Consider the following 23,478-nt stretch of genomic DNA (forward strand, 5'->3'; position numbering starts at 1 on the left):
TCCAGCTTCATTCTTGAAAAGACGTGGCGATTTAAGCATATTCTTAAGTGTTTGCTCTAAACAGTAATACCGATGGTAGTGGAACTAGGAAAAGAGAAGGCACTATTTGTTTTCTTTTCTAAATGAAGCTTCCATTATTACATGAGACTTTTCAAAAAATAGTAGACACCTAATGCCTCTCCTCTATTTTCTCTATTCTTTTCCACTTATAAAGGCATCTGTTCTTTTTCTCTAGCTGCTGTAGGTTAGATGCAAAAAGGGACACGGGTATTGCTGTGCTAAACATTGCAGTGCCTAAGAGGTAGGTGCCCGGCCTGCAGGAATGGAAGATTAAACCAAAGCCTAGGCTGGAGCCATTGCATACCTGGGGTGGTGGGAATCCATCACTTGTGGTGGAGTACTTGTGGTACTCCTGGAGGTACCTTCATACTCTTTGGCAGTGCCTTAGCAGAATAGGTGCAGTATCTTAGAGTGCTGAAGGTTAGAGCTTGGTGTGGAATAAGTGGAGATTAATGGTGTAAGTCAAAGTTGATAGTTTTACCAGCTGGAAATGAACAGTACTGAAGATGTTGAAGAAGAGGGCTATTAGGAAAAGCCTTTCTGTCTCTGTTGTGGATTTCAGTACCTAATTGTAGCCTGTATCGGACAGCTGTGTGGAGTGGGGATTTAGAACCAAAATGGACTATCTTCTGATAGGTCCAAGACATGTCTTTTGGTTTAACTTGACAGGCTTATTCTCTGTCCATAATAACAGCGTGGGAAGTTTCCATAAGCATTCAGCCAGGACATGGGAGCTGCAAGTTCAGATACTTTCTCAGTTTAGCATTTAAGCTTGTATTTCCCGCTACCCAGAAGAGTGCCCTGAAATCACATACAGCTGTCAGATCCTTCTGCTTTACAGGCTAGGGATGCAGGATTCCTGGGGCTAGGACTAGACATGTGAAGGGGGAGCGTGACCAGTGCTATGCAGGAAATTCAGTTAGTTAATCTGAAGTGTCAGCTTTCCAGGTGAATACCACAGCTACTGGCCTTATACAGGGTCCTGGTTGCTTCCATGGCTTTTGCTTTCTTGGTTGTACAGTGGTCCAGGTAAATGCCACCTGCCTGGGAAATTGAAACTCACATCTTCCAATTCATAGAGAGGTTCTCTTATGTCTACTTACAATATTAAACAGCTGCGATTATAACCGCGAAATCACAGGTTGGGTTTGGGTTTTTTTCAATTTTTTTTCTAATGGTTACAAGTGCTCAACTTTGTGTTGGATTCAGTGTTCTCACCGGCAGGTGCATTTAGAGCATGCCTGCTAGATTGAGTCTGTAAGACTTGCTCCTTTTTCACATATGTGTGTGTAATTAATGGATCTCAAATGGGCTTCAGGTAGGAGCTTGGTGCTCTGTGGAGATTTTGGTATTTCCCTTCCCGAGTAGTCAAGATCTTTGGGAGAATTTTTAGGGTTGCTTCTGAATGTGTAGGTGGAGCTCACCAAAGCTGCTTTAAAAAATTTTTCAGCATATCTTTTTCATCAAAACAAAAGTGGAACCTCCCCACCCCTGAACCTTGATACATCGTGTAGCACGCTAATTTTACTCAGTAAATAAACTATGAATGTAACTATATAAACAGCTTGTTAAAATTAATATTGAATTAATATATGTTAAACTGATTGCATAGGTTTTTTTTAATAATCCAACTTGCATTCTGTTGGAAGCTGACAGACTGATCCTTCACTCACACCATCCCCCCATATATATCTTGCTCCCAGAAAATAACTGCAGATATCCAAGAATAGCAGCAATTTTTGTACCAGTATTCTTTGTAGCAAGTGATTATTTCTCACGTACCAAGTGATTGACACAAACGTAAAGTAATTGTGCTTAAGATACCAGAGATTAGTGTCTGTTCCGCCTCCCCAACAAATAAAACCCTCCACTTTTCTGTACTATTTATGAAGCTGCGGTAGGTGTTTCTCCTTTTAGAGTGTTTTGCTCCATCAACAGTATCTTTTAAAAGAAGGAATATGTTCTCCCAGCAGAATGATGCCTTTGAAATACAGCTCTTTTCTTATGCAACTAAAGTGGGTGCCCATTTTAAGTACTTTTCCTGGCAAATTACTTTAATTAGGTTTAGAAGACAAGTAACACTTTTAGTTTATTGTTGCAGATTCATGACTGAGGGCACTGGTGAATGCAAAAGCATGGTTCTGTGGGCACAGCAATTATTTTGGCAATCTATATGCAATGCTTTCACAGATTATCAGTTGTCTAATTCATAGTAAATACTCTTACTACTCTAGGAATAAGACATTCAGCACCTCATTGTGGGAGTGTTATGTGCACAACTGCAAAATGTGTACAATTTTTACATTGTAATTTTTTATGTTTACATCTTGTCTGTGTCTTTAATACACTTTCAGTGTTCCACTCTTTGTAAGGACAACCTATATGCAGTTGTTCTTGCACCTTTCTGACCTAAAGGCAGTTCTTTTAACAGAGAATGTATGCCAACTTCACAGTCCCAGTCCCATGGTTAAGAATTCCACCAAGTCAGTGATCTGCTCTGTTCGCTCTCGCGTGTGCTCTCGCTTACATTCACTTTTTACACTCTCTCATCCTCTTCCTCAAATCCATTCCTGTGGATTTGAAAGGTTCTATGTTTTGTGCAGACTTGTTGTGACTTCTTGTTGGGAGTATTGATTGTTATGCTCCGAGGTAATTCAAGCAGACTCTCCAATGCTGGTTTCATTAACAAGGGTAGACTATTGTGAATTCAGTGGCTGGGGAGGATATGTTTGTGAATTTTGAGTATGGAAAGTTGGGAGGATGTATTTTTGTCCATATTTGTGAAAAACAGGTTATTTAAACCCCCCCCCCCCCCATTTTATTATTGAAAATTAATTTTTTGCATCAAGAGTACTTACTGTGAGATCTGTTGACGTCTCACCAGCCAAAAAAACAAGTCCTATATTGAGATTTACTGTCTTTTGGCCTCAGTTCAGTGGTCTATATCTAACTGATTCTATACCAGTTTTTATATTGCACAATTTATGGTAATATTGGAGGGTTTTCTTCAGCAGCCTTTTAAGTGACTTGAATAACATCTATCGTTGTTTTCTTCTGTAATCCTTTTTCTGAAGGCCTTAGACTGATCTCTGTAGAAGTTTCCTTTGCTGTATAAAAAGCATTACACATTGTACTTAAGAAACAGAATTTTCTGACCTTCTAAATCTAATGATTTTTAGTTTAAGCCCTAATTTAAAATCAGTGTTTCAATGATGGATGTGAAATGGTGCCTATACTAGTGTCTTGGTGCCCCAATAAGGAATTTGTTAATTTTCTTATTGTACCAGAAATTGAACTGAAGCTTAAGGAAGTTAAATGATTTGTGAAGAGAATTAGGAATATTGATTTCCGTTGCATAGTTTTAGTATTCAGTCAAACTATATATCAGCTTTTAACATTGTTACGGAAATACAGACTAAAATATATATGGGGAGTGGGCATAATAAGCTTCTCCCTTTTGATATTTGTTGCCAACACTGTTTATATTTCCTTTTGTTACTATTGTAGGGAAAATCTGAGTCACACAACATATATAAATTGTATGAGCTTATATTGGGTCCTGATAATACTGCCTTAAAAATGTTTTGTTAGCTTTGGGTTTGATAGCTAATCAGTGCTTTTGCCTTTGTGTGTTAAAAAGGAGAACTCAAAGAGAATTTATAGTTCAGATCATGTGCTTAACATAGCTACATCAACCTGGTGATTAGTTTAATTAGATGATGTCATGCTAACTCACTTTCTTCTGATTTGTTTACATTTATATGACTGAACTTTTGTGCTTAATTTTCTTGCTGAAAGACAGAGGAATAGAAACTTGCCTCATTCCATATTTCTTTTCCAGGTGTCATTATTCAGCAGTTGAACTACAGACAGTTCTATATCATAGAACAAGAAAAACAAGACGGTGTATTTCTGCAGAAACATTTCTGCAAACTATGTAGTGCAGACTGTTTGTGGGTCAAGGGTAGAGAGCAGCAGATCAACAATCAATCCTCAGACTGCATAATAAAAATTTGCTTCTCAAACTGTCATCTTTTAGAGAATATGTGCTTTGAATCCCTGAGAAATGGGAATCTCAGCTCATGAAAGCTCTTTGTAGTAACAACTTGAACCTAGTGGAAGAGTCTTCTATATGTGGTAGTGCTGATACGGTCTCCATCAGTCATGCTGGGAATGCACAGAACTTTTGCTTTTGAGTCATCTGTCCCCAGAGACTGTCCCCAGACTCTTGTGGACATGCCAGGCTGCCTCACAGCTGTGTGCCACCTTCCCTTTAGGCTGATGCGCCGTTGGCTGGACTTTCTGAAGGTGAGCAGAAAGCCCAGTGTTGAGTGCCTTCTCTCCGTCTCCTGGAATGCTCCGTAGAGAATAACTTCTTCATTGTTGTCTTCTTGGAGTTGTTTAATTTTGTAGGTTATATAAATGAAGGTGACAGAAACTTCAGGCTACTGCATTTGCCTTCCGTTCTTAATATTATTAAAAGCCATCAGGGAGGAGGCGGCCAGTTTCTGTTTTGGTTGTTGAATTCAACAGGAATCTGGCTTTCTTCCTAGGCATTTATTTCTAAAAGTTACTCTTGGTCTATATTGAGAAAGGATAGGAAAATTTCCTTCTCTGTATGGAAATCTTTGGACCAAACTGTTATGCTTCACCTCAACTTTTCTCTGAACTTGGCAGAACAGGCTGCTCAGAAATACCTTAGAGGGAATTTGAACCTTTGCAGTGCATCTGTTTTTCATGGTGTTAGATTGCAAGGCTTTGAGATTTGTTCAGCATCAGAGGACAAGTCAAAAGGGGCACTTGTCTTTGTTCAGAAAGTGTCGAGTTGTATTAAGCACTATGGCATATCCTGCTATGGTATAAATAGTTATTTCACTACCAAAGAGAAAGTTTCTGTAGGGACCAAAAATATTCTGGTTTATGTCTGGGGAATGTGTCCTTTATCAAATACTTGTGAAAATAAATAAAAATATTTTTAAATTAAAATGCCATGTTTCATTATACTATTCCTAAATTATCTGTTTTCTTACATCAAGAAACTACTTATTTGTTCCCAATGTCTGTGTATGTTTAAGCAGAATCTTTTAAGTAATTTTTCAAGGAAATATTTTTAAATATTTATCTTGCACTAACAGGTGTAAGTATAGGTGAACAGTTATATACATACTCATTTAACACCATTTCTTACCTTTATTTTGTTCAGCTGTTTGCCTGTATTAAATTGTTTATATATACAGCGAAGTAGTTAGGAGGAGGGAGGATCTGGCAGGAATAGACCTTAAGCTGCCTGCAATGTAGCTCTCGGTACTTTTCTGATACTGGTTTTCAGAGTTCGGCTGACTGCTGCCAAATCTGCACCTGCAGTGCTGCTTGATTGAAACTCTGCATGTATTCCTCTTAATAAGAACAAATAAATAATATCTTCTGTTATTTACCAAACACCAGGATTACTTCAAAGCCACAAGTAGCAATTCCTTTTCTGTGCTAATGTTCTGTCATTTCTGCTTCATGCACAGAGGCTGCTCAGGCTTCATTCCTCAGCAGAAATACCATCTGTATCTCTATGCTCTACCTTGGGTTTAACTTTCTATTTGGAACCCTTACTCAAAATGCCTATCTGGTATTTTGATTATGAATTGTCACATAAACAGAGTGATTGATTAAAATAATTTACATAGAAGCATTCATGGTGTTTCTGAGCAAGGGAAAATACACAGAAGGACACGGCACTTAATTACATTGCTTAACAATAAATGTCAAGTTAAACCTTTTTAAAAAAAGATGAATGCTATACTTAAGGAAAGTGCAATTACATTTCTATAGTTTGAAATGTTTTACACACTGTATATATTAGAGGGGCAAAGATATTAACACTTCAGTACATGCAAAGGTGCTGACAGATTTCAGATGCTACAAGGCAGGCTTTTGTAGCTGTCCGATTATTGCTTGCAAAGGGAACTCGTTTACTGTAATGTGCTGTTAATCTGAGCTCATTTACTTGGATGCAACCGCATTTGCATACAGACACACTTCTCAGAACTGGTTGAGAGCATGAGGACTAGTGGTCCTGATTTGGTAAATTGTTGCATATAAACAGGATTTGCATTCAAATTAGTGTTTTATATTGCTGCCTGATTATACTTCCCATTTTAATAATGTTGAATGAATGGCAGTAGTAGATTTCAGAAAGCCAATCCACTGATTATATGTTCCAATTCTAAATTTAATTAAAAATATTTCCACCCTTTTTTAATCCTTTGCTGAAATTTAGTAACAGACGTAGAATTTTCTTCTCCCATTAAGTAACATGTACTCTTCTATAACAAATTGTTATACCTTCTAAATTACACTCAATAATTTGTTTAATAAAAGACTATCGTACTGCTTCTGTATTCCTGTGGGAGTGTAATGGAGGAGCAACTAAACTCCACAGTGTTTATCATCTACTTCTTGCAGAACAGAAGAGAATAAGAGGAAGTCTACAGAAAGAGAAATGGGATGAGGTGCAGAGTTCCCCAACCTAAGTCAGCAAATCCATATTGTCTGGAGGACACTGCTCACTACTGGGCAAAAACACTAGCTCAGTTCTTTTACGCAGTTACAGCTATGTCATTGTGGTGCAGCTCTCCTTTCTCACCCTGAATTACAAATGAAAAAGAAGAGAATATAGTTGTGAGGATACATCCAAAATAAAAAACATGGTTAGTTTTAGTGAGAGGCGGTTTCCCAAGCTGGTTTGCCATCTGACTTCCACCAGTTCAGCACCACAGTAGTGGCGTAGCTCAGAGAAGTGGGTGGACGGTGGTCCTCACATATATTCAACGTTTGCGCACCTAGACATCTTCACTGTTGGCTCTCTGGTGTAACAAAAGCCTGTCTGCCTCCTAGTCTGCACAGCAGCAGCACATACTCTCTATTGCTGCTGGGACAGTGCAGCTTCTCCATTTTTCTGTGCTCAGATTTGTAAGTATTATAATGGAGCACAATTCATTTGATAAAGACAGATAATGACTTTTTTTTCAATCCATGAATTTGAAGAAAATATATGAAATAAGATGGTTTCAGTGCTATAAGTAAAGCGTTATAATTTAATTGCACTATGTGTTAACAGAGTATTTTTCTTGTTGCCTAGCAATGAGATTTACCATGAAATTCATCATGTGCTTAAGATTCCATTATTAACTTCTGTTTTCAGAGGTTTATAACTTTAATAAAAATCATTACTCATAGGACAATCCAAAAAGTGTGTGTTGGAAGTTCTTTTTGTTATGGGGTCACTTACTAAGGAAGCTTGAGGCAGAAAGCTCTGGTGCCCACTGATTTCTGTACCCATTCTCCTGTTCTAGTATATGTGATAAATATTGAAAGTAACCTCTTGAGCAACAATTGTTTTGTGTGGTTTTGAAGCAGTAAGCTATTTATAAAAGTGTTCTTTTACTTTAAGGGTTCTACATGGAGACATTTTTACCAAGGCAGCTACCTCTGCTTAGAAGAGCAGCAACTGCTTTGTGCTTTCCCGCAAAACTGAATGCCTAGGAAAGGGTTTGAGCAGTGGCATTTGAGGTCTTCTCTGTTAGCATTCCACATAGTGGAATAGGTCTGAATGTTTTCTTTGAGGAACTATAATGCTTGCTAGGTAAGAGGATCACATGGATCTTGATGAAGTAGACTAGTGCTTGAAGAGGTTGGAGGAGCAAAACCTCTGGTAAGAGTGAAAAGCTATAGGACAGGCCCAGAAATCAGCCTGGTTCCACAAGAGGAGCTAGCTTAAAGTTAGGGCCTGCAAGTATATGCAAAACCAGACAGCTTTTAGCTATGGGAAAAAACCCTGTATTTATTTTTTATTCCAGTTCCCTCTGATAAGGGTGGGCTTTGGTTTGTCTTGTACTACTCTGAGGCAGTGCTGTACCTAAAAGGACTGGAAGTTGAACTCATGGGGAAACGGGCTGAAAACTACTCAATGTTCAAGTTTTTTCAAGAACTAAGTGTTTATGGCAGACAGTGTTTGGAAACTGTGTCAGAATGATAGTAGGGCCATGCCGCTCATAGATGTGTTTCCGGACTGCATCATGCTGTAAGGCAGAAAGCAAAAAAACAGTTTGTTCATGGTTTCTGTAGAAGTATTTAAGGAAGTAGAATATGATTACTGGACTTCTAAATTTGGATTTAACAAAGGATGCCAGGATCAGCTTTTATGAAGACACGAGGGAAAAAAGGTATTTTGGGTTAAGATTACTTTTTAAAAAGTAAAAGTTGCGATACCCTAGCATTTTAAAATGGTTGTGATTATTACGAAAGAGTTGGTTTTGTATGTTGAGATTTGTGCGTTTAATGTTATAGAGGATCTGTGTGTTCAGTTGTGAATCTTTAAGGAACTTGACATTACTCATGTTGCAAAATATTGCTGCTTTTTGACATCTGTATAATTTCAATTTGTCACCTTTATAATGGTTAATTTTTAATTAAGAAACAGAAAAGTACATGGCTTCAGGTGAACAAAGTAATTTTCACTGGAAAAGGAGACATTCATCAACACTGGCATTTATCTTGCTTTGTAAGTAAGCAAGATTATTTAAGAAAAACAAAGTAAAAATTTTTTTTAGGTAAACTGACTACCCCATGCTTATGTTCAGTACATACATTTTTGCACATATATGTAATTTTTGTTTGGGGTTATATAGTCTCAATACAATTATGAATGCTAATTACTTTCAGAAGTCTGCTATGTATATGTCATTTTCTTGAGAATATATAAAGTAGCTATCACAGATAACATAGATCAATATTAAATGTGAAAACGTGCAGCGTTTGCTGTGGTTAACATAAGTAGCATTTCCTGTTTAGCTAGACTGTCTTGGGCACCATTTAGTGTTCCTGCAGCCTTTGTATAGAAAATGAGGACAGGGAGGCGTGCTTGAGTCCCTAATTTAGACATCTAAAGTTAGAATTTGCAACTAACCTTCCCCATCCCCCTTCTCCCATAAGTGCTCTGAAATCTTCTGTCTTCATCAGTCTGCCTTGAAAAATTCCATTTCTCACTGGAGTGCTGCACTGGGTTAGTGGTCTGGATTTCACCTCCTTTGTGCTTCCCCAGATCATCATCTGTACAAGAATTGAATGAACATGAATAAGTGTTCCCTTGACAGGATCTAACACTCCAGAACAATAACTGGGGGACTGGCAAAATGTCAATTGTTTTTGCTGTTAAACTGACACTGAAGGAATGTGTAAAATAAAAGAGAAAGTAAAATCCTGCTTGTTTGGCATTTTCCTGTATTAAAGCAGCTCATACTGTATATATGTTGTATGAATCAGAAACATACCATATAATTACATTATGTCTGTGTGGAGGGAAAAGTGAGGGGAAGGCATTTGTTGGTCTTTGTTTTTAACATGGTTATGATTTCTAAAGCTTCTGTACTGCAGAGACAAAAGACCTTATATATTACTGCTGGCTAGTAAGAGTGCACTGGTACGAACCTGCACGACGTCAGAATTGAATCAAGGATCTCCCAAAGCTTAATTAAACTGTTGGAAAATGTTTAGGCGAAGTATAGCTTGGCTTTACCATTTCTGTTCTCATGAAGAGAACATTGCAGTATAGAGAGAGTTATTTCACTCTCGTGGAAATCGGTCCTAGTAAAGAACACAGTATTCTCATATTGGAGCCTAATACCTTTAATGGTCACTCTGACGCCTAGCAACCAGTAAACTTTTTTTATTGTGTGATGTCTTATGTACATTGTAAGTTTGTATAATTATACCTGGTGATTTTCATTTAATAAATCTGTTGGGTTTGTGTGGTTTTTTTCTCCCAACAGCTCTTTTTCCTAGAAAAAATTCAATACTGATAGCTGTAACTTTGCAACAACATATCAGGAAAAAATTACCAAAAAAGTGATAAGAAGCAACCAAAATTGGTTTTCAATTAATGGAAACAATTCCTAGGCCATATTTGTTGCACAAAATCCAGAGTTTTAGCCTGAATTTCACCTAACATTTGCTTCTAAGCTGTGATTAAGCAGCTGCAAAGTAGAAGTCTTAAGTTGTTGCTACTTTTTTAGGGGGGGATCCAATAAGGATTATGCTCATATAGTTAATAATAGAGTTGCACTCATAGTTTTGAGTGATCAGCAAAGATTGCATCTCTTAGAAAAATCATGTCTCAATCCTGTACTGGAAGTGTGTCTAAAAGGGCTTCTCAGTATCATTCTCTTCAGGTGTCCTTGGTTCACTTGTTCTACATTATAGGAAATGAGGACTGCGATAAAGCACAAAGTGCCCTAAAAACACTTCAAACCTCCAACATACATTTTTATTGTTGTCTTCTAGGTTGACTGGGGTCAACTGGACTATTTAGTAATTGACATGCCACCTGGGACTGGAGATGTACAGCTGTCAGTCTCACAGAATATTCCAATTGCAGGTATGTGTATTGCTTGACTGTTTCAGAGATTTGAAGTTAGTTAAGTCTGGTAGCTTTAGAAAAACCTAATTTTAAAATGCTGGTCAAAAATTCCTTTCATTTTCTTTCTAACACACTAAGAAACTGTTCTGTCTGTTGTGTGGTGATGAAAAACAGTGATTTTTAACACGTTAGCATTACGATTGTGATACTTTCTTTTAAGCTAAGTTTCGAAAAGATTGAGAAGTCAAGTATAGCAGTACTCCTGAAGGAAAGGCAGTCATGCCAAAAACTGGTAAGGTTAGTAGTAGAAAATATTTTCTTTGTCTGTACCTAGTGCATAGTAAAGCTAATACAATAAAATAGTTTGTCTTCATGATTGCTTTTTAATTAGAAGCTGGCAATGCTGTTAATGCACAACATTTATTCAGATAAACTATGCAGCACTGCAATACACTAGCGCATTCTTTTTCCTCTCATGTTATGAATTTGATACTTTGCAGGGGGTTTAAACTTAGACAAATCAATCTTGAGGTATGCAGCCTGCCCTCTTATCTCATTGGTTCCAGCAGGACTTAGAAATACTGCTCTGAAAGAATGCTGAGCATCTCGCGAGATCTGGTAGACTGTAATGGTTTATTACCTGTCTGACATACTTCAACAGAAGCAGGTGTCAGTGTTAGGAACTCAGTGGTAAAAGAGACAAAGCAATCCGTACAGTTCCAGGAATAATTTAATAATTGCTGTGCCTCTTCACCAGGAGGGTAGTGCAGCGCTGTAATGTTACCCAAAGAGTTCGTGGGATCTCTGTCCTTGGCAGTTGTCCAGATTGTACTAGACATAGCCCTAGCTGGCCCTATCTAGTATTGCTGGTAGCTGACCTCCAGAGAGCTTTGCCAACCTGAAATTCTGTGATTCTGAGTTATCAAGGAATCAGTGGGACTACTTGCTCCACTTTTTGGTGATATTGGATAAATATGTTGATCCATACCTAAAATGGTACATCCTTTACTGCTCTTATTCTTTTCTGAGTGCAGACTTGCTCATGTGCACAGCCAGGCCCTGGTTCCCTCCCCCTTCAACACTCCTTTCGCTCTGCACTTTGGTGGCAGTAATGCACTGAAGCAAAGCCACCAAATATTAAATTGTGGAACTATTTCACTTGCATGTAGAACTCTTACCAGGTTGCCTGATAAGTCTAATGAATAAAGAATTGTGTATCTCTACAAGTTCATAGGATAGAATCAACGCGTTAGCTACAGGTATAGGTAGAAAGACTGGTGGGCATTATAGACATGCCCATATATAAAGGTACTAGAGCTAACGGATTTTGGGACATATATCCTGGTTTTACAGCAAGACCATCACCACTGTTACAGCACAGTGAAGTCTACAGGATTGGAAGGAGCCGTTTAACAATCAGACAGCACCTTGTATCTTTTCTTTAACACAGTCATGTCTCAGCTGCAATTGTACATAATAACCATAGTTACTCATGTATCTACAAGCCAAAATTTTTGACAAATAGTTAAATTTAGTGTTAAGCTGTGTGGTGGTATCTCATGGTCTTCCGCGATGTCAAGTTCAGAAAAACTTAAATTGTTTGACATACGAAACTCAAATGTTAAGGCGTATGTCAACTCAGCCATAACACTATTGCCCCAAAATTGTTAATAAGCATGGGAGGTTCTCTTCGCTGTCTGTGTTGAGTGGTGAAAAGGAGCAGATCAACAGAGTTTTGATGAAGGATTTAATGGATTTTTCTCGTAAGACATAGGAGGCTTCTAGTGCCTTAGCTTATCTGTGACCTGGAGCATATGATGAAAAACAAACCATGAGTCATACCCATTTTCTTAAATACAGAGTTTAGTAGATTGGATGTGCGAGTAGTGAAGCAGGAGCGAGCGCCTTTTACTCCCAGGGTTTTAAGCAGTGAGGTGAAACATGACAGTGGTATGGAAGTTTTTGGTAAGGTAGAATTTCACATTAAATCTTGCATGTAAGGGCAGTAATATTATGAAATTAAAGAAGTGTGGCTTCATCTTTGTGAATTACTTTTTTTTTTTTCTTTGAAGTACTGTGGGTATTGGTAATTGTTATTTATACAGTGCACCTAAATGTCCTGTTTTAACATAGAAAAGGTCATTAAACTCCTGATCTTCAAGGGATTATTGTGCCCTTTTCCCCCACAATTCTACACTGTCTTCAGAAGTGTGAGTGGATGTGGTGCTGGTGCACTGGGTTGTCTGGGACAGAGGAGGAAAATACTTTAATCCTGTATTTCTTCTAAGTTTTGCTGAGGTTTGTTCGTAGAAGCTCACAAGATCTTTCTTACTGATACACTACATTCATAAATGGAAACCTTAATTTAGACAGTTTTCTTCATAATACTTACATCTTCTTAGATTGTAATAGATGTTAACAGAAGAAAAACAAGTTAAAAAAAAAAGCTGGATTTTCTTGCTAAGGAGTGCAATGTCCTCATTCTTGTGTAGGTGTAACAAAGTGAAGAGTTAAGAGTAAATATTTTTTTACTCAGGATTTTCATTAGTTTTCCATATGATTGTCAGAAACCTGTGGTTTTTTGATTTGCAATTCATGTTTCTAAGCTGTGTGTTGTCTTTTATTTTTTTACAGAAAGTATTTGGTGGTGTGCCATTCTGTTTCCTCTCCAGTTCTCTTGTTTTTCTTTATCCTTTGAGGATGTCTTGGACAGTCATGGTATTAGTGGCATAATTTCTCTCTTTTTCCTCAGAGACAGCATATATATCTTAGTTTTAGAAGTGCATTATCTGGTTTGCGTGGAAGTTGTACTTTGATTTGCATGCATGCATATGTGAGATACAGTATTTGCATTACGGTTTCTTCATTATTGGCTTCCTAGGGATAGACAGTGTAGAAAGTTTTTATTCTGTTTCTAAATAAATTTACAAAACCTGCACATGTATTTTTGCTAGCTGCTTACAGATTTTTCTGTGTGTGGGAAAGAGCACTGGTAAAGGTGTTTTGCTTGGGGTGTGTTTGCTCAGATTAGGCATGAAAACCTGTAGCATTGCAACATCTGACAATAAGAGAGGGACTGATAGTATGTGTGAAATGGTATTGGGTTTTAATTTTAGAAGACTTTTTTTTATCCTGCAGGTACCATAATTTTCTTGAGTCAAAAAGAGATTAGAGCAATATCTAATGGGTAAAAGCAACTGTGGTGGTTTAATCCCTGCCAGGGTCTGAGACCACGCGGCCGCTGCCCCTCCCTCACAAAGGAAGTGAAATACAAAGCCCCGAGGCTGAGATAAGGAGAGGTTTAATACAACAGTGCAACAGCAACACAACAAACAACAACAATAACAATAACAGTAACAGTGATAACAATGAACAGAGCAAAATATCTACCAATACAGAAGTGAGAGGACCGGTTGTCCAAAACCACGGCTTAGCGCTCTTGCGCCAGGATGTGACATCCGCGTGGTATCTGAATAACCCGGCTAGAGCTCCCCCCCCCACTGCTAGGGAAACTTAACCCTATCCTAGCTAAACCAGGACAGCAACAGAACAAAATATGTCGTATAATTCTGGTTGTCATTAAAGAGAATATCAGCCTCACACAACTTCAGCTGGAGTGACAGTTTTGTGTGGGTACATTTCCTTCTTTAAAAGAAGATTAAAAATGAAACTACTGTGATTTCTGGTTTTTATTTTATTTTCTTAGCTACCTTATAAAAAGATGCATCTTATTTAGCATATTATTATTTAATAATCCATAACTTTTCTCATGTTGCATTCATTCTTTGACAAACTAGTAGATCGGAAATGATATGATAGCTTGAAAATTTCTGTTCAACCCCCACTTCTTTCTTCGGTGCAAGTCTGCTTTCCACACAGAAATCCAGGGTCAGTCTGGAGAAAAAGGCTTTGTTTATGGTCTGTTGTTACTTAATTTGTATTTAGTTGTACTTCTTTACTTTGTTGTTCTGTTACATCTTGTGCATGAGATGTCCAGAAGTGGGTTCTTTATAATGTATTGAACATGCATGCTTGGGAAAGTTTGAAGCATCCTTACATGTTTTCCAGCTTTTAAAACATAGGGGTTTCAGATGACATTATGATGTTTGATATCAAGGTATAGTGTAAATTAATGATATCATGAAGAGTAAGGCCTGTGATTCCTTTGCATTACCGAGTTGCTAAATTGAGAAATTAAATATTTATAATTGATAATTAAAAAATTATCAAATTAATAAATAGTATTGAGATGGAGGATTAGCATCCCTAAAGGCTGGGAGAGAAGTTTATTATTCTGTTCCTTTACAGTGTGAAGGCTGCGCGAACAGCAGCAAGGGCATCTCTGAGAGGCAGTCCTGGAGCCCTGCACAAGTGTTTCTTCCTCATGGAGAAGCTGCATTGTGGAAGCTGACTGTTAAATAAACTAGGCTGTCTATGGCCCTTTCTTTATTAAAGTGAAGTCTGCATTAGTGAAGTGTGACAGCTTGACAGCTCTGGAGACTGACACTGTCTCAATTGACAGAACCAACTCCAGATTAACACAGGAATTGTTTCATTTGCTAAACTTCGTCATATCACTCTTTTCTTTGGATGTTGAGATCCCATGGCAGTGAAAATCGTTAGAAATATACACCTGTCCAGCAGGAAGCGGACTGAGACAACCAAATAATTTCACATCTTACTGAACAATCTTTTAATAATTGCAGTAGTGAGCATTGGACTGAACTGTATTTATACAGGAGACCTAAAGGTAGAAGGCTTCGTGTTTTATTTCAGTGTTCTTAATTTTGCCACCTTTTGGAAGTAACTTTTTTTTTCCCCCCACACAAAGCATATATTATTATAATCTTATAATAATAAACTCCAAAAAGGCTATTAATAAGAATCAGAAAAGACAATCAGTCAAGATAAGCGAAGTGAAAGCAATGTGATGCTATTTTATGTTTTTCTCAAATTCTATAAAAGCAGTAGCATTGCCATTGCTAGTCATACAGGGAATGAATGACTTTTGTCACCTTTTAGATTTAAAATCAACACAGTACAGAGTTCCTACCATCTTTTTATTGCCGTATCCTATAAATGGTGTAATTTTTCCTAATGTTTGCATCTTTCAGCAATATGTAGATATTAATTACCTTCTGAATGCCTTTTGCAGATAAGGATGAAATACTTACCAAAGGAGTTTTTGTTACTTCAAATACGAATTTTCAAAGAATTGTAATTAATAGGGTTTCTTTTGACAGCAGCATTTTGATAGGTTTAAATAAAAACAAAAAGCATATTTCTGTCTTTACTGATTAAGCATTAAAAGTCTTATTTCTGTTCAGATATGTATATTGAAGAGGAAAGAGTAGAGGGATGCCACCACCTTGAAGACACTTGTCATTTTTAAATTCTGAATGAAATGTGACATACTTAATTCTGTGTCCCACAGACCAGGGTGTAGCCTTGTACACAACTGTTTTATAGCAGTGTGTGGGACTTAGAAGAACCGGATCCTGTCTCAACAGATAATGATGTACAAGAACAGGAAGTTCCAGATGATGAGTAGACTGTTCAGAAATGAGCATTAAAAACAGCAAAAAGAGAATTTCAAAACAGATTTTTAAAAAGATAATACTGTTTATGTTTTATACAACTGTGCATGAATTAGCGTGAAAAAGAGTTGTGTTTTGTGAGATAAAGATGTCTTTTTAAATTAACTGAAAGTGCAAGCTGAGTAGGTATGGTGCTGTTCTCTTGTCTTTTCTGAAGAGAAATGATCAAAAAACCCCCAATGCTGCTGTGCAAGTTGCATGTAGCATACAGTCTAAGATGAGAGGTGTATCTGTATTCTGTCATTGCTTTTTATGTAAGTGTCTGTTTGCCCCATGTTGAATATCTCTTGCTTTGATGCAAATCACAGTTGCAAGGCATCTGATCTTCTTTCCTTTTAGTTTAGCAATAATACACAATGTTTTTCACCATTTCAGAGCTTGCTTTCTTCTTCTGTGGAGGAGGTACATATTAGTTTCTACAGTAAATTTTTGAAGATATTTTGTGAAGTCATCTGGGTAATAGTAAATTTTACTTGATCTATTTTTGAATGGCAAATATTTTTAATATCAAATTTTTATGTAGATTTACTCTTCCTTTCATGCTGTATTTTGATATTTTAAATAACTGCAGGAAAAGAAAGACACATAGATTTAGGATAGATTGAAAACCACACCAGTGGGGATTTAAAAATAGTTCTTTGTATTCATCCAAATAGAATTTGTATGCTGAAATAGTTTGCTTCTGTTGCCAGAAAAAATGTAGTTGACAAATGCAAATTATCATCAGGGTGATCTTAGCTTTGGACACTCTGGTACTTCATTATGAAGTGTCAGACTCGGTAGACTCTGTAAACTTAATTTAGAGGCCAAATTACAGTATGAATTTACACATTAATGCCTCACACTCTTCCAATATAAATTTAAATTTAAGTCTTGGCTCATGGAGATTGATTTAACATACATTGTCTGTCCAAGCTGAAGTGATAGTATGTTCAGTGCAAGGTCTTTAAATTTTATTATTCCTGAAAAATAGTTTCCAGGTATTGGGGAAGAAAGCTGTGAAGTATAGAGGCTTTGAAAACTGAGGTTCTCTGAGGTCTGGCAACAGTGTCTAAGTGTACATTAAGTACTAGATTAGCTGCAATTGCCTCGGTTTTTTTAGACCAATTATTCTAAATAGGAAGAATAAACGAGCATAGCGTTCAGCTGACAATTGCAAAAGATGAGAGAAATCCATATGAGTAATGGTACTGCATTCTCTCCTCTAGCTATTTCTTATGAAAAAATAAGTGTTTAAATCTGCCCCTTACCACCTCCACCTCTGGGGGAAAAAAGTGAAAAACAGAATGGTTTTTGGAGGTGATTGAAGTAGTCTCAGCATTGTCTTTTTTTCTGAGGAGAATCACTCTTACCCAGTTCTCCTCTTTGGATTAGGACTTCTTGTTTTAAAAAAAATCATATTCATTTGTCAAAAGAGACTATTTGGACTTTGCCCTTGCCTAGTACAATGCTTGTTATAATCTGGACATGATTAGCAAATGCCCTTGAAAGCAGGATGTGGAATGGAGTAGAGCAGAAAAATGCTAAGGAAAAGTGAAAAGTGGCAGAGTGTCTGTGAGGGTAGTAGCTTTTTGGTTTATGCCTATACTTTGCAAATAATGCTTGTTCACAGATGTTAGTACAAGTGTTTCTCCTTTGCTGAATAAATACTGCTTTGTAAATTGTAGTAGTGTGACACATGTATTCAGTTTGCCATGACGAAAACCAAACATTTTAATGCAGTGAGAGTTGACTTTCCCATCTTTCTTCATGTGTTCTAGTGTGAAATGGATGTTATAATACTTCCCAATCAGTTAGATGAGGGCAGTTTAACTTCAGGGTGACAGCTTTAGCCAGCTTGTGATATTCTTCCACTCAGTGGTTTCACTGACAGTTTGTCTTGCCAGGAGGAAGAAGCTTGCTCTAAGATTTATGTCCTCTTTTCATGTGGGCAAGGCGGTAGTGTCCCAGTTTCTAAATTACCCGCTAGTTCGTGGGCAGAAGAGGACATGTGGCTGTTGGAAACATACACTGTCTGAGCAGTTGTGCAAAGACTCCTCCAAGAATAAGGTAGCGAGCAGTCTGGAGGTGTGACACAGCAGGATCAGTTCTGAGCTATATTACGAGCCTCAAATAAGGATCCTTTAAGGGAAAATCACGCTAGTGATTCTTTTAAGTTGGTAGTTGTAATGAGATGTCACACACAAAAGCTAAAGGAACTTCTTTACAAGGTTTATCCAAGGAGATGGACAGTTTTTTAATGTTAATGTATCTATAATCACCACCAGCTGAAATTCCAGCATAGACAGGGGTCTTTGTTCTTGCAAGATCTTGTTCTGCATCTTCAAGTGAAAACTGTATCCATAATTGTAGGCACATTTTACCTATGAAGTAACAAGAAATTTACCAGAAGGTGAGAGGGCCTCTGAAGAGATCCACAGGAGAGAATATTCAGATTCACCAGGCTATTTATAACTTGAAAGTCTCATCTAAAAGTTCGAAATTCATGCAGTGGAAAAGGTAGCAAAAAAAAAAGAAAAGTGCGTGAGTGGTGTGTTCAGGTCAGGCCATCAGCTGCATTGAGGCCTGAATGTGGTTCCTTGCAAGAGCGTTCAGTGCCTGCCAGTCAGCAGATGCAATTATTAGAAAAATGCAGTATATTTTTCTGTGTCTTTATCCTCTGTTTATCAGTCCTTCTGGTCAGTTACACTTCACAGGTTTTGGGGTGGCATTATTTGTTGAGTTAATAAGAATCAGGGTGATACAAGACACAGTCTAATACTTGTGTGCAGAGAGGTCCTTAATCATCTGTCTGGATGAGATGCATGTAGCCTGGTTCTGAAGTCAGTCTTTGAAAGACACTGGAGGGAAAAAATAATGTTAGAGAGATCCTTTTCATATGTTAGAGGGATCCTTTACATCCTGAGGTAGACTTTCTAAACTGCTGCTTTTTAGACCTGCCTGTTTTTTGCTTGGGTACAAATTGACTAAAGCTCAGGTTGGAGAGATTCCACCTTATGCCTTGTAACTCGGAGCATCTAATGCAAACCTTTGTGATGAAGAGAATGTAGGTGATTTTGTATGCACAGAAATTACAGGCAGTTTCAGCACTTGTAATCTCCTGAACACCAATCCACCAGAAGGGTGAGTACCAATGTGTAGGCACACTTTTCTTTTACTGAGGATTAAGAACCTGGGGTTAAAAAAGAGAGGCAAACATCAGTGTTACAGTCTACTGTTAGTTCTGTCTCTCTATATTATGCATGCTAAGGATTAAAAATATAGTTAGCATAGTTTTTACTAATGCAGCACGCATAAGCTTTTTGTCAGCTGAAATATGGGGAAGTTACAAAAATAAATGGAATGTATGAATAAGTAGACATGTCAGTTAAGCCTAAATGTGCTCAACTTAGATATCCTTAGTATGCTTAAGGCACAGAAATTATTCTTCTGCACACAACTGCAAGCATAGAATTTGTAGTATGTTTTAATGTGCAGTGTGATAGCATTATAGTTTCTGCAACTTCTCTATTCAATTTGTCAGCCTTAGTTTGCCTCATTCAGACAGAGGCTTGTGTAAACATTGCACGTATTGCTTCAAGAGACATGCTGTGTGCATGATTTCAGTCATATTTCATTACTTTATTGATCAAAATAACTCTACTGTTTGATATTCCTGTTAACCATGTAGAGCCAAGATAGCAAAGAAAGTGTGGGCTGTGTTATTTCTTGCTCATCATTTGAATCACTTTCTGAATTAAACATATGCAAACTTATTCGGAGAGGAGAGCACCATGAAAAGTCTGATTTGCCATATTCGGTTGCTAGTGAAGGAAATAATGCTGCTAATAATTTGAATTCTTGAACTTCAGGTTGGGTTTGCTGGACTGGCAGTTGTACCAAAGAAAGAGAAAAGATACTTATTTCAAAGGGCAGTGATATATGTCAGTACAAGCTGGCTGTGAATAAATTTTGTCTCTAATCCAGCTCAGAGTGAAAAGGAAAATAGGAGACACACATCTATTACACTCTCAGCAGCAGCTTAAGTTGGCTTTCATTCTGCGGAAGAAGCCATGGAAGTTGTCCACAAGCATAGTTTTAACTGATGTATTTCAGAAGCCAGTACAGGGAGTTGATGTTTGCAGCAGCCTAAACTCTGCACTGTGCCATTGGGTCTTTTTGGCATTTTAGCGTTTTCCCTTTGGGTGAGAATTTGTTAGTCAAAAATATCTCTTGGATAAGCTGCTTGTGGTTCTAGTGGCGTTTTTCACTGTGTATAGTCTCTGTCCTTCATGCCATGCCAACTATTGAATTCTTAAAAAAACTAATAATGGACCAGAAAATGTAGTCTTCATTTTGTTGAGTTCTTAGGTAGAAGCTAATATCCAGATCCAGGGAATGCTGAGCCAGGATCTTCAGAGAAGAGTGTGAACAAAAGTGTGAGACAACTAACACGAGTGTGTATACACATAAGACACGGATTTCCAGCTTTGTTTGAAATGAAAGCAGTAACAAGCATTTTGTCCAAGTAAAGATCTTTGGTTTACAAATATGCAGAAAACTGGAGGACATTGACTCTAAATTGCTTAACTGTGGACTGTGCTTTTAGGGAAGGGTGCATTCATTTTGTGGAATTAGCCTTACATTTCAATGTCAACTGTAAAGTGTAACCCTACGCTTAGTGAAATGAGGAGCTAAGGTGACTTGGATGTAACTGAAAGGCTTCCATGTTATTCTTTGTGATGCCATTGGAAACAGGGTGGCTTGGGAAAAGTAGCAAATTATTCGGATGCCAGAGTTTTTGTGAACAATAGGGAAATTGCATTTGCTTAGTACATTACATATGCTGTTCAGTTTTGGACGTGTCTAATATTATGTAAGGCAGAGATTGGCAGCTTTTTAGGAGCAAGGTGCCAGATTGTATTTGTCTTTCACAAATTAGAGGTTAAGAACGCTGGTTGATAACATTGAAACGCGCTGTCAGGCGGTGTTTGGAAACGGCTGGCCGTCAGGCAGGCAAGCTGGCGGCCAGCACGGACCCGACATGAGGGCTGGGGCTCCCTGTCCCCACGCTGCCGGAGCCGGGAGCACTCCTGGAGTGCTGGCCCATGCCAGCAATGCCAGTGTGTGTGCTTCTGGAAATCAACTCACCTCTTCGTTTGCCATGTACGCTGAGGGTTGGGAACTGCAGACCTGGTAGGAAACTCTGTCCCATGCATCTAAAATTGTCTGTTGTAATTTCTGTTAGTTTGAAGTTTGGCATAAATTTCTTGTGCGAGGTTGGCTTAACCTGCTTCTGCAGGGATATTTTTATAACAGATACTTTGGAGACTGAATGGTTGCTGTGAAGCCAGAGCTAATCAATTGACCAGTAATGTCCTCTTTTACATTGCATTTTTCTAAAATAGGGACAAGCATGAGCAGTTTCTTGATGCAAGTTTTGAAGAAGTAATACTTGAAACCTGTGAGCATATGCAAGAAGATGCTCTTTGTGGAGTGATGTGGAATATTATAAAGTCTAGATTGGTTTTGCAGGCTGTATTAATCAAGAAGTAATATAGGATAGTATAAGATAGTTATCTGTAGGCTTACTTTAGAATCTAACCTTTGACAAAGGGCTCTAGCTGGTTTATATGCTTAATAACTCTTGGGAGTACTGATTATTGGGTAATCCGGAGCCATGTCTGAACAGTGGGCAATACTATACTTTTTTCAAATCTATTTCAACTGTGTGTGAGTTGGCCTCTTATTTTGTGGTATCATTCATACAGACACACTGGTGTTGTGTCTAGTGTAACATGTTTCAAGACTGTGCCTGTCAACGCTTGTATCAGAAAGTGTAGCAGGTTCAGAAAGCAACAGTCTGGTTACAGGCAGCTGCCTCTTGATTTTAGAACAAGGCTTATTGTTAAATCAAAAGCTTCCAAATGTAATTATGGCATGAGGCAGTTACTGTGTAGATACTTGCACAGTACCAGCTCTTCAGCCTGTCAGCATATGGACCATGTTGTCTTCTATCCATGGTCATATGACAGCTAGATCGATCTTGTCATTTAGAAAATATAAAAAGTTTCTACCATTATGATGAAAATATCTAAATTATTTCTATCACTCCATATCACGTCTCAGTGACTTCTGTCATTGCATAGTAAAAATCTAGAATAATTTTCTTCCTTAAATTCCATAAATTAAAAAAAAGCATATAAATGTGTGACTACTTTGAATTCAGTAACTAATGTACTAAATAGTCAAAATATTTAATAGTATAATTAATAATACACATTTTAATGGTATTTCATGTTTTCTTTTCCCAGGAGCAGTGATCATCTCCACTCCTCAAGATGTGGCTTTGTTGGATGCGCGCAAAGGAGCTGAAATGTTTAGAAAAGTCCATGTACCTGTAAGCTTCTACATTAAAACTACCAGTAGATTGCTTTTCCAAAACGTAAAAAAAATTCCATATACTGCAATAGGTGATCAAACCATTCAGGAATCACTTGATGAAATTCTTCTTAAAAAAAAAAAAAAAAAAAAAAGGATTAGAATCCATCTTATATCAGTATCAGGAGCTTGACTTGACAGAAAGGAAAAAATTTTCCTAGACCGAGGTCGTAATACTACTTGATTTCTTTTAAATCAATTTGTTTAATCACCTGGAATGGATCAGACTGCTAAACAGAGTATTTTATGAAGTAATGTATGCTTTACAATTATACTGTCTTACTATAGCCTCATTATGTATCCTCTTCATCACTGTCTGTGTTGGAGCTTAAAATCTAAAATTTCTTGAAATGTGGAAAAATCATATATTTGTACATTCTAAGAAGGAAATAGGTGTTTGGGGGGAGATATGTGCATACCTAATTGCCACTTTGCCATTTGAAGGGCTCCATGACTGTCATGACAAGTAGAAGGCTGTCTATATCACTTTGTTTTTTCATGAGATTTATCGCTTATATGGTAGCTTCTTGTTTGGGAAATGCAAAATTTAAAGATATCCACAATATTCATATGAATTGGGAGAAAATACTAAACAGGGTGACATCTTTGACTCGATGTTTTCTATGTGTGCTACAAGTTGCTAAGTAACTGAATGTTATACTCTAGAGTATGTTCATGAAGAGATTCATTTTTCATTTGAAATGTGCAGTTGATGAGAAAATATAAACTGAAATGCTTCTTTATCTTAAACTGTAAAGAAAAAAAGCCATTTACTATACTTTAAAAAAGGTGTTTTCTTGATTACCTGTGTGAAGGTTGCTTCTTTCCCTTTTTGTTTTAATTTATAAAATAGCTCAACAAAAGAAATACATTGATAAATTCCTGATTGTTAACTATTCCTTAAGCATATTTGCACCCAAATGAAAGTATAGTAGCATTTATCATTTACTACTGGAATAAAAACAAATATATATAACAGAAGAATAACATATA

The 23,478-nt window shown here is 37.4% G+C and overlaps 1 protein-coding gene across 6 annotated transcripts in view; it reads left to right on the forward strand.

Annotated features, from left to right (window-relative positions):
- The window catches only part of NUBPL (NUBP iron-sulfur cluster assembly factor, mitochondrial), an 87,674-nt gene that overhangs the window by 42,560 nt on the left and 21,636 nt on the right, over positions 1-23,478 (forward strand). For 5 of the 6 annotated variants that reach the window (XR_012628910.1, XR_012628911.1, XM_074868257.1 and 2 more), the window contains exons 7-9: positions 10,393-10,486; positions 13,103-13,186; positions 22,359-22,444. Coding sequence is in view for 4 of the 6 variants with exons in the window: in XM_074868257.1 (XP_074724358.1) it covers positions 10,393-10,486; positions 13,103-13,186; positions 22,359-22,444 (264 nt within the window). In the remaining 2 variants the exon portion in view is untranslated. The remainder of the gene's footprint in view (positions 1-10,392; positions 10,487-13,102; positions 13,187-22,358; positions 22,445-23,478) is intronic. The other variant, XM_074868260.1, reaches the window with a different exon arrangement.

This window comes from Strix uralensis, chromosome 4 (assembly GCF_047716275.1).
Source record: "Strix uralensis isolate ZFMK-TIS-50842 chromosome 4, bStrUra1, whole genome shotgun sequence".
NCBI lineage: Eukaryota > Metazoa > Chordata > Aves > Strigiformes > Strigidae > Strix > Strix uralensis.